Here is a 12,601-nt window from a genome sequence, read left to right as displayed (position 1 = left end):
CCCTATCCGTTACTGTCTGATTAGCTCTGCGAAGGAGCCCCTCCCCGGCCAGCTTTCCCCGCCATCTGTTCCACACGCGATGGCTGCCGCCCAGCAGCCTCGCGCTGCCCTCCTACCTGGCACCCGGCTCCCGGCCTTACCCCAAAGTGCTAACACAGGTTCTCGCTGCTGGCAGAGTCAGGATTTCATTACTACTACTTTGACAAGTGCAGGGTTGTTTGTAATTTCTCTTTTATCCTGATTTTGATTGTACAACCACCTCCCACTGATTCAGTTTGCTTCAGTTTTGTTGCTCACAGATTTTACTCTCCACATTAATCTCCCTCTGGCATGTTACTGCATCTGTTCCCTTTTTTATTATTAATTTTCAAATTCCCACCATTTTTGACAAAAAGGAGGTAATCTACACTCTGCTTCTGCCCATTTCATTTTCTTTAATTTGGAAGATAAGTATGAAAGCGTGCCAAAGAAGTTAATTCTCCGTTAACAGTTTATTTTCTGGCATCCCGATGCCTTTGTATATGAAAAACAGATAGAAATAAATGTTAGACTGAATCACAACAACATAGTTGCAACCATCCCTAAATTTAATGAAAAGTAAACATATGAAGCAGAATCTAAAAAGTTCATTAGTTATCAGAGTTGTTTCATGTTATCACTCCTCCCTGCATTTTAAAATAATAGTTTTGTACAAGATAAGCAGAATATATATAAAAAAAAAAATTAGAAATCATACACCGGTTACACCTCGTTTCTTCTTCTTCTCCCCTCTCCCTACCTCCCTCCCCCCAATTTAAGTGTTATTGGTCCTTTCAGTCAGTCAGTCTGGGAGCATAAAACATTTAATATTAGTAACAGCATTTCTTCAAATGTTACCTCCTTTCCAGCATAGATGATGGACTCTTTCTGATGTGCTAAAATTGTTGGAAAAAGCACGACAGTACGTGTGCTGCTAAATAATAGATACTAGTAGAAAAAACCCAACAGATTATACTAAGTGCTGTGCAACTCCCTAGAAGGCTAAGCATAACCGCCTTCTATAAATCGAGAAGTTAGTTTATACTTTATCATTTAATAGTATAGCTTAAATTGGGAATCAATGTATGAGGCATGCTGCAATTCTAACGAGGAACGCTGGTGACGACATACAGCTCAACACCAAAGCTTCAGTGACTAATTAATGCCACAGGCACCTGGAAGTGGAACGATGATTTGTGCGCTTTATTTATTATACATGTAATACAGAGTAGCATTAATGGAGTTGTTGAAACTAGCAAGAAGGACCGATACACAGTAGGAAGGCTATAGCACTGCTAAAACCCGCTGTACCCCCCAAATGCCACTTTCTTTGACATGCTGCTTTCTAGAGATCATATAATTTTCAAAAGTAAGAGAGAAAAGAAATATCACATAATGGGAAAAAAAATAATCAAGAACTACAACATCGACTGTCCTCTCTGTAATATAAACTTTTATCCTTCAAGAGAGTGACGCAGGGATTCATTCAGGGTAGCTTGGCGGGTCACCTGAACCTGGAAGCACGAGTTCTTCTACTGTTTAGTAATTTTTCCTCACCTACAAGGTGACATTCAATACTGCTTGTAAAAAATTAATCTGCTTCAATTCCACTCCATTACACCTCCCAGCAAATTTTACATGACATTTCAGTCTACCTATCTCCATGCCTGAGAAAATGCATGATGGCATAGAAAAAGTTCAATTTTGAAATTCAGCGATTCCCTCACTTCTTAAGATTTATTTAATTGCTTTGGCATACGCAAACAGGAACTACATCTGACTGCAACTGACACAAATAGTAGCTTCAGATTTGTTTTGTAACAAAAAGAGGAAAGATTTTTAATGATGATTCAGTTACACAGGAATAGTGAAAAACTTTATTAAATTAGATGGCATGCTGAAATCTGGGCAAGCTGTTATGTGACCATCTTGCATCTTTTATGTGACCTTTTCCACTAGCATACTGACATGATTTTTAACTATTATTCTCTCATGAACTAAGAACAATAGATCTGTATGTTTTCTACTCTCTGAAGAATGGATTCAGATAAGCTTCGTTAGCAAGACCCAACCTTGCCAAAGTAATGGCAATTTAACACTGACTTCAGAAGTAATTCCGTAAGATTCTCCTACTACAGTAACTGGAATACAAATAACCACAAAGCTGAAACTAGGGTTAAAAAAAAAAATACTTTAAACAAGCACCATCAGTGTCATAGCATGGTGACATCTGCAAAGTTACATGACTGACAATCAAAACTATACAGCAAAAGTTCTGTATTTTCCCAGTCATTTGAAGACATACAAATTAGAATTACTAACTAGATTCAATAGCAGGAAATGCATGTTAATAGCAAGGATTTCTAAGCAACATATTGCTCCAGGAAGAAAGGTGACAGGAAAAGGCAAATTTAAACTCTGTGGCAATGGTTTAGAATAGTTAATTGTAACCTTTTTCTTGATTTTTAACAAGTACATTTTGTTAACTTAGAAGCTGTTTAGTTGGTAATCAATCAACGGTGTCTGAAAACTAGGATGCAGCAAAAGAAGTGGGTCTCCTGGAGAAGAGTGCAGTTCTGCAGAGCACTTTCTTTTTCTCATTAAGACACAGACTGCATGCTCTTTCTCATTTAATCCTTTCATATAATATTTATAATCTCATTTTCATACGTTAAAATCCAAAGTTCTCATATTTGTTTTACTATTCTGTTTATTTACAATATCCAAACTTAGAATCAGTGGATTAGTAAAGAACTTTTCTCCTTAGTAATACACATATTCATACAAAACAAAGAATTCTTTCTGTACCTCTTCAGCTACCTGTAATTTTTGCCAGAACAACCCAGACAGGTCATGCAAGGCAACAGAAAGACTATCCACAGACTATCCGTGTAACAGCAGTACAGGCCTCCCTCAAGTCCAGCATTGTGAGAAGACTTGGAGTGAACCAGCTGGTCCTCTCCTGAAAAGAGGGAAATGGGCAAGACGAGGCCAAGGCCAGAATACCCAAGAGATGCACTAAATCAGTGCAATTTCTGCAGCAACCTCCCACAGGCAGGACTCTAGAGCTTAAAATCTGTTTTCCTTGGCAAGTGCCACAGCGAATGATTCTATAACCCCCATAGGACCGCTGTTACCACTACCCTTCAAGTGAGTATTTTTCACTGACACAGCTGCCATTTGAGGGGAAGGGAAAAAAGAATGAAAGAAGGCAGACTGTAAGCCAATAAAGTTCTCGTGCAACAACTATGGATGTACCAATCCATTAAAAACATACTGAGTTCAAAATGCAAAACTAATGCCACTAGAGATATGTAACTTTTATACTTTCACTAATACAGAAAACCTGTTCCGGCAGGAAGTGATCTGAGAGGAAGAAAAAGAGTACAGGCCAAGGAAAAGCTTCATTTCAGTAGGGGATCTTTTTCTTTGTGACTCAGGGAAAAGAGATGACTATGCGAGAACATCTCTAACCCTGCCCTACCAATTTAAGTACATGGGGACAACAGGCAACAGTTCAGGAGCAACAAATCTCTCGTCATTTTTTTCCCCTCCCCTTCTTCACCCATGACAGCAACATCACCTAATGTATTCCTAGAAAGCAGACAGACACTCCAAAGATAAGGAGGACACAAAAACCTACAGAGAACAAAGCATTACAGAATTTGGGGAATATCAAGGAGAAAAATTTGAACCTATTTCCCATGCTTCAGTGTATACATTTTTCTGACAATTAGACATCAGCATAGAAAACATTTCAGTACTTATAAGCATACCTACAAGCAGAGGCCATAACATGAACACAAAATATAAAAAAATAAAGATTAGGACATTGCAGAAGAGTGGTTGCACTAGGTCAGACAAAGAAGCCGTGGCAGTTCAGCATCTGCCTCAAAAAGCAGATGTCTGTGAAACTGTATGAGAACAGGGCCAGCACAGAGCATTACTTGCTCAAAAAACTGTTCCCAGCCTCCAGTGATTTGCATCTCAGAAACTCCCCGAGTCAGAGACCATAGATTGAAGCTACCTGAATCATCTGTATGTTAGGTATACAGCTTAAAGTACCTCGCTATGTAAAAGCAGGCAACAGTCCTCATTCTTACAAGTTGAGTATTTTCACAAAAAAAAAAAAAAAAATTGGCTAGTCAGATTTCCTCCAAGATATCCAGAGCATTATTGCATATAATCAGCCTTTTGCTAAAAGGAGCGTGGTAAGCCATTTGGTTAACTATCACAACAAATCATTATTAATAAAGTTCTGCTAAATCCAAACTTTAGATATCTTAACAACTCACCCAAAACTTTTTTCAAGTTCATTAACCTCTAGCATATTTTTTCTCTAAATACAGGCTGTTAGAGTGGTACTTTCTTCCATCTGTTAAACAACCGTGCTCTGAATTACACAGAAATGTAGCTGAATAAAAAAGTGATTCATTGAATTTAATAGTTTAGGCGAGGCTCTATTTTATTTCCAGTTACTCAATGGTAGAATCCTCACAAAGCCCAAAGAGTAAAAGACTTGTATAAACACACAGACTTCTGTTAAGTGATAAGAATCTGAGGGTTTTTTTTTTCCCCCCATGTAAAATTTAAACTAACAACTTTTTTTTCCTTCAGGACTGAGTAAAAGCCACCAGATTTGTTTCTGGATGTTCACTCTTTGGGGGAGCAGAGGTACAGAACAAAAACCCCCCATACACAACCAAAACCCTGCAAACAGTCAGATAATACCATTTTCTGTGGCAAAGGGAAAATTCCTGCAGTTACCAAAACTCAAGCTGCAATGAATAATTGGCATGTTAACCTTCTGGTGTTTTCTAGAAACGTGTAATGAGTAAGTACAGTAAATGGCTTTGGGAGCTATACCCAAGGATGGAATAAGCTCAGGCAAAGTCTCTTGTCACACAGTTTTTGCATTGTACCACATCTCTACTGAGCAAGTGACTTAAACACCCTCCTCACACACTTGAGCTTACCTCCTATCCATAGACAGTAATATTACCTTTTGATTGTTTAATCTTCAATGAAGCTTAACATGATTATGTTCATTTATACGTTCCTGGTCATTCTGCTGCAGAAACTTCAGGTTATTAATCTGAGAACTCCTGTGCTTAAAGGTGCTGCTGTACACTAGTCTCAAACGACATTTAAAATGTCTTTGTCCTACCAAACACAGCAACAACAAAAAGAATGTAGCTGCACTCTCCCCTGCTCTTCTTCCTGCCCAAAAGCACGCTACCTCATCACTGGAGCTGAACATTGCCTTTTCTTCACAGTAGAATTCACCTTCATAAGTTATAGTTCATAACTCACTTATTTATATCTCCACTTTTAACATGACTGAGGGCTGCCCATGCATTCAATGACTGCGAGTACCTACAACAACTGTGGGGAAGCCTGTGGCAAAAAATTAGCAGAATGAAATTGGTACTATAGCATATAATAGGATAACGGGTACCTGGTGAGGTGCAGTTGGTGCTCAGATTTACTCAGCAGTTCTGTCAGTTTTAGGCACTCCTCTCTGGCTCCTGTCACATCCTGCTGGGCTTGTTCCAAACGCTGTTTGTTTCCATTCAGCTCTAATCCTAGTTTTTCTATTTTCTTAGAAAATTGTAGAACCAAAGAAAGTATATTTAAGAAATGCATAGAGATACCTTTTAAGACAATAACTCTTAATGTGATCAAAGCTCCTGAAAAATAACGTATGCTTTTGTTTTAGAACAAAAGTAGTTTATGGATAAAAACTGCAAAACAAGCAAATTAAAGTATTTGAAATTACATTCTTATGAAAAGCCAAGCTGCATCTCATATTTAAATTTATTATACACAATCAACCTTATTGTCTTCACGTGGCTTAAGAGATACACACATTCAATCATTTTCTGATTTTCTCATGTGAAGGCTTCCGTATTTGTGTCCCGAATTCACTGTGTTAGAAAGCCAGAAGGCAGCAGAACAGCAGCCATCTTCAGAAGCTGCTGGACATAGGATAGCTCTTGTGGTCATTTGTTTTGCTTATCTATTACATAAGCAATGACACGTGGGAATTTAGCTTTGCCATATTCACATAATATTATGCAAAAGAATAAAGGTCATTTTGTGATTTTACCATTATTGAAAATAAGTTATTTGTGACTTATAACTGAATCCTAAACATACCAGCTGCTGTTAATCCTATCATTTTCTTAACATCATTAGTCCTCATATGTCAACTAAACCAAGTAAGTAAATCTAACTCAGTCGATGAGTCTATTAATTTATTTTACAAATAACGATAAGCAGATTTGCATGACCAGCATCTTTGATTCCAGCGAAGCATACTGGACTTACTATCTCTAACTGAATCATACTGTCAACAGTTTAAACGCTTTTCACAAATATTCTCAGAAGGAATGCATTTTGCTCTAAGTCCATATACAACATACAAGTACCTGTAGGAACACATCTGTAACGTAGTACTATACTTTGTCCTAAGGATGCTTTTAAGGAGGCCAGTGGAGAACAGAATAAGCTAACAATGTAGTTTTTTCATGTAGTAACTATTCTGCACTAACTCCCTACATAAATATTTACTCATCGTTGGGGCTGGAAGGAACTTGCATGTTTTTCAGTCAACTAAACTGTGAAAGGTCATTTGTAGTACAGAATAAAATCGTTCATATAAGGAGTTAGTGCTGAATAGCTATTATACTTTAAATTCATACCATAACTTATTTTATGATAGCTTCCTCATGTAGACAAGCCTCAATATCTTCTTTAGTTAATGAAATTATTCATTCAAACATCCTACAAGAACAAATGAATGTAATTCAGTCCCAATATTTGCACTTGAAGCACCTTCGTAATAACGTTCTCTTTTCCTCTTATGAAAATGTTAACCTAAACCACTTACAGTAAGTCATGATGTCGCAGACAAACACAATCTCTTCATCCAGAAAAAGGTTTCATGATGTTCTTTTTTTATTTATTTTTAATTTTGCTAATTACTTAACTGTACGCTTTTCCCCCCCAAGAGCACTCAACAGAGGTTCATGAAGGAAATTTTGATTAGAATTTGAATGTCACCTTGCTTTATCACATAGACCACCTCCCAAATTAAATTGGTAACTCCAAGTTCGAATATAAAGATAGTTTCACTATCTGCAAAATTGTTAGTACTTTTCCCCTCTAAAGAATGTAACAACCTATTACACTGTCAGAATATTTTAAAACCACATGTGCAAAGGTATTCAGTTATATACGCTTTGCATTTTCACTTATTTCCAGAGACGTTTGCATATTTTAAATAGAACAACAGAAGTCTCAGTGGGTTCTCTACACTCTATTCTTCTAAACAGCAGCAGTTCATTAATGTTATTTCTCCATTTGTAGTGAACAGGGACACGAGTTCTTCACTGCCTTTACAAGTTAGAGATAGGGAAGTTCTGCAACATTCTTAAAACTTGCTTTAAGAATACATCCAGTCAGCATACCTTTAAAAAAACCAAACCACAAATTAGTCGAAAAGCATCAACTAAGTATTTGAAAAAGCACGACCACAGCTGAGAACATAAATACACTCTTGATCACTCCTTCAGGGAAAAGTTTCAAGGAACAGATGGGCTTTACACCATTGCCTCGAGTTAAACAGGCTCAGTCAGGTTTTGACACAGACCCACAGAAGGAAGCAAATTCCAAGTGCAAGAACCTCTGGTGAAAGTGTTCTGCTTCCATCAGCCAGATGTTGAACCTGCAGGGTTGAACCCAAGAATACACCCACAGATTTCAGTTGTCATGGAAGTGCAGAGGGAAATTCTCAGACAATGACTCCATGACAGGATCTTTAAAGATTCAGAGGAGTCTTATGATTTCTATAAAAAGTATCAAGAAAGCAAACATAGGTTTTGAAGAACAATTTTACTTCTGCTACTTTCATCAGTAATTCCAAAATTCAGAATCAGCTCCTTTATACACACACACACACACGTATGCGTTTGTGTGTGTTTGTAGGTGTATCTCGATATATATAAATATATCTTAAAATACCAATATTTAGAGGTACTCACAGCATGAGCTGTATGAAGAGTAGGAATTCTACACAAGAATTCTGGCAATGACCATGGCAGAAACAGCAGACAACCTCATAAGAAAAGGACGGCAGAAAAATACCACCCGAGAGAACATGCTAACAGCAACTCAAAAACCAGAAGCATCTAATCCAGGTCTATTTAGGGAAATCAACCAAATTCTTCTTTTTGAGACACCAGAAAACATTCATTGAAAATAATTTAGTAGGAGTCATGCATCATCACGCTGAAAACACACAGCCCATACTCTGAATGCTACATGTTACTTTGGTTTAAACACTCAAATAATGGTTTGAAACATATGAAGCCTCAGAACTTGAGACTAGTTCATACAATTAAAAAAACCCCACTCCCCTCTCCCGCAAACAATAATAGTCTTGCAAATGTATACACTCTATCCTGAAATACGTCAAGTCCAGTCCATCGCTAGGTCATCGCAATATAATCAGAATTTAAAAAACAGAAATTACAGAACCAATGAATATTCCTCACTGTTCCTGCAGGGAACCTTATCAGGCAGCATCTTTCCAAAACCACTCAGACTCAAACTAGTTTTCGTGTTACTTTTAGTTCCCATTTCTTCTACTGGGAAGCTGCAAGCAGTTCTGTAGCTGCTATCTGGGCCCCAGCGTAATTGTAGGGAGAGAAACAGAAACAAACCACCAACTGAAGTATTTTGCTGACAACTCTGCTTCTCATGCAGTGTTAATTTGATCCCTCAGTGCCTATCACTTGTGATACAGCTTTTTACAACATGATCAGAAAGTATTTCTTCAAGGTACTTAACTTTTCAATGTATGTGAGAGACAAGAGATGGAGCACAGAACTGCAAAAAGACAGATGACAATCTTGCATTTAAGAAAATCTGAAACAGATTTTCAGTATAACAAGGAACAGAATTATCATAATGTATACGTACAACAAGACTACATTAAGGTTGGAACAGGCAACTTCTGGTGCTTAACTCTGCAACTTTAATATTCTTATTACTTCTGCACATAATTTTAAAAGTACTATTTAATCTGTCTTGCACTGCAGTTGCCTAAGCTCCCAGGAATATCAACAGGCACTTTGCCATTGAAAGATGGCATGCTAAACCCCAGTAAGAGAAACATCATTATTAGTAAGTTGAAACACATTAACACCGTTCTGCATGCATATCCAATTCAGTTACAAGAAAGAAGTTTTACTAAACAAAAATTAAAGCATTGGTGAAATATCACTGCAGTAAAATTTTATTCTATATCCATTATTCTTTTTTCAGTATTACCACCAACCACCTTTTGTTTTTTAAGTTTTCCACTTTGAAGCACATAGGGCCTTTCTATATTTTTTTCTTGAAACACTTAAGTGTTTCTCTTCTCATTCATTAGTTTATGATGAGTTTACAAATTATCTTCTGATTTTCACAATCCATTTTTAGGTGAATACACTGGAGATGCTCATTCAGTGACATAAATGCAACTTACTGGAAAACATAAAAGATGATTTTTCAAACACTGGATCAATCTTCAAATATCCTCTTCATAAATTATCTGAAATTATCTTCACCTAACAATACTTATGTATGTTGCACAAATGCGCTGTTTAATTAACTAGACATCTCTTTATCTTTATCTCTACAGATTCTGATAAAATGAAATAATAGTTTCATTCAAAACAAGCCAAATTAAAGATTAAAATAATTGTTTAATTCTTTTCATACTGATGCTGATTCTATTGTATGCAGAAAAACGCAACTTTAAATTCCAAACTAGCAGATGTTTTTCATAGAATTTTAAATAGCAGCAAACTGACAGAGAAGACAAATGCTTTTTTTTTTAAACAAATGAGAATGATTAAGCAGTGATAAAAGAACTTGTACTCTGAAGTAAATGCAAAAACAACTTTAGAAGACTTTTAACAAAATCAAAAATATACTAAAACCAAATGCATTAATAAGTGATTTATAACATTCACTGTTGTACCAGTATGCTCACACATCAGGTAAGAAAATACACAATATAACCTGAAAAATAATTCTGCACTGATTACACCATTACACAAATTCTGCAGTAAAATAATTCTGAAGGGGAAAATATTTTTGTGAATTTACAGTACTTTTTGTCTCATACTTCATTCTCCACCGTTATTAAAAGATTAAAGGGGTATAAAATAGAACCAAAAATAGAAGAAAGAATATATATAAAGTAATGAAAAGTGAAATATAATTACTACGGTGGTTCGTATTTGCAGGTACATCCCCAAAAGGCAATCAACATCTATAAAAACACACACACTTCACATCAATACACAGTAAAATTTTACAGGCCCTGATGCTCACATGCTTAGTTTCATTTACCAAAGTAGCCCTTCAAAGCAATGAAAACAGTGATAGTGCACAGGACTGAGGCTGTAATTAAGGTCTTTCTAAGAGATGCCACCAGTATGGCCATTCACATATACTTAAATATCTTTTTGTCTCATACTTCATTCTCCACCGTTATTAAAAGATTAAAGGGGTATAAAATAGAACCAAAAATAGAAGAACAGATATAAAGTAATGAAAAGTGAAATATAATTACTACGGTGGTTCGTATTTGCAGGTACATCCCCAAAAGGCAATCAACATCTATAAAAACACACACACTTCACATCAATACACAGTAAAATTTTACAGGCCCTGATGCTCACATGCTTAGTTTCATTTACCAAAGTAGCCCTTCAAAGCAATGAAAACAGTGATAGTGCACAGGACTGAGGCTGTAATTAAGGTCTTTCTAAGAGATGCCACCAGTATGGCCATTCACATATACTTAAATATTATACATAACAGTGACAGGAAATTTTTGCACTGTTTAACACATATCTCAATCCATGTTGCCTTCTTTACTTATTAATATACTAATTAATCAGGGACAGAACAATCATACTCTACTATAACACTAATTTATTTATTTATTTATTTTTAATTTAAAAACCCCAACAAAACAAGGCAGTTTTTGTAGCAAGATTTTAAGGTATTTTACTTGGAGGAAAGACGACCATCAGTCCATATGCAGCAGGGGTCACTTGCAGTCATTTCTGTCCTAATCCTGATATCAATCAAGCAACTCTAGGTTCTGAGTGGTCTCTAAACCTCAGACCTCCCAGGCATGGCCATCTGACATAGCATATTGCACCTGAAGAACTATCCAACTTTGTAAAGAGAGTTAAGGCCATCACGAGGCTAAACCCCGCCACATCCCAACAATGTTTTTCTCCCTTTTGCACTATATATGAATTACTGCTGCTTCCCATTCAAATCTGAATGAGGATACAAAGCAGTCATGAAAACTGAATCTGGTTTTAAAGGGGAAATCTCCTTTCTGGAAGTAGATTTATTACAAAGCTATGAGAATATACAAATAAATAAGAAATACAGTGTACAGAAGGCTTAAGAGTCTACAAAGACCACCTCTTTCAAAGAGGTCAATTCACAAAAATCGTAAGACAACTGCAAATTCTACAAATCATTTGGCCCAAAACAGAAATGTGAAAGCCCTTCATGACATGAAAGGCAACTAACATGAGCAGAAACACGAGAAGTAACCCCAATAAACACCCACAGTTCAAGATGAGAGCCATCATCTAAGCAAAGGTCAGCAGCCGCAAACCCTCTGCTTCCAAAAAGATTGAGAATTAATAGAGACAGGACACTGCAGTTGCTAGGACGAGCAGGGGTGCTGGAAGAACTTCCTGGGAATAGCATGGAGGGGGGATGCTCTTAAATGCACACATCTTTAAATCCCGTTGAAGCAAACTTTCTACTTGTAATTGTTAGCTGGGGCAAGAAAAGAAATTCATGTTGCTAAGTATATATTTATGAATATACACACACAATTTTTTAATTGAGCAACAATCTTAGGTGTCTGTCCTTGTGCAAACTCTCAAAGATCAACATGGCCCCTGGATACTGTGGATAAATACCCTGGGAAACACAGGAGTGAACGGCTGAAACATGTTATACAAGGATTTTACCTCATTATTTCCCTGAAAATATTTGCTTTCAATTTGCCAAAATATTTGAACTGCAATACTATTCAGGAACAAAACTTCCAAACCCATAGAGATTACTACAGTCACATTTTAACAGACAACATTGCTTACTAGAGATTAGCTCAGCAGCCACCAGCAGAGATAAGAAAGTGATTTTGTTCCACAGTGGAACAAGATTTTTTTTTTTTCCCCCCCTAATGGATTGCACTGAGGGGGGACGGGGACGGGGGGAGAATGGGTGGTGCAAAATAGATGGTTTGCTTGCTGATAAAGGAATTTCAGAAAAGGAGAGACGCATATAGAAAAAAGGAAGGGGAAGATTACTCCTACTTCATTATTGAAAAACAGGAGAGAACAAAACTTACTCCTTTTATCCTTTCAAACCCATATTTGAGATTACTGATGTGGGATTAGCTCTTTTTTCCTGGACAGCATTAAGGAATAGCTGGAAAGAAAACCTATGCAGTAACAACTGACAAGTGATAGTCAGGGACTTTTAC

General features: G+C 36.7%; 1 protein-coding gene across 1 annotated transcript in view; it reads right to left on the bottom strand.

Moving 5' to 3' along the window:
* Window positions 1–12,601, bottom strand: part of SDCCAG8 (serologically defined colon cancer antigen 8) — a 130,125-nt gene that overhangs the window by 67,114 nt on the left and 50,410 nt on the right. The window contains exon 14 of the mRNA XM_009321262.1: window positions 5,477–5,619. Coding sequence (XP_009319537.1) covers window positions 5,477–5,619 — 143 coding nt within the window. The remainder of the gene's footprint in view (window positions 1–5,476; window positions 5,620–12,601) is intronic.

This window comes from Pygoscelis adeliae, unplaced genomic scaffold (genome assembly GCF_000699105.1).
Source record: "Pygoscelis adeliae isolate BGI_AS28 unplaced genomic scaffold, ASM69910v1 Scaffold463, whole genome shotgun sequence".
NCBI classification, from domain to species: domain Eukaryota; kingdom Metazoa; phylum Chordata; class Aves; order Sphenisciformes; family Spheniscidae; genus Pygoscelis; species Pygoscelis adeliae.
Note: the sequence above shows the minus strand (reverse complement) of the source record. Positions and strands in the feature narration are given on the sequence as shown.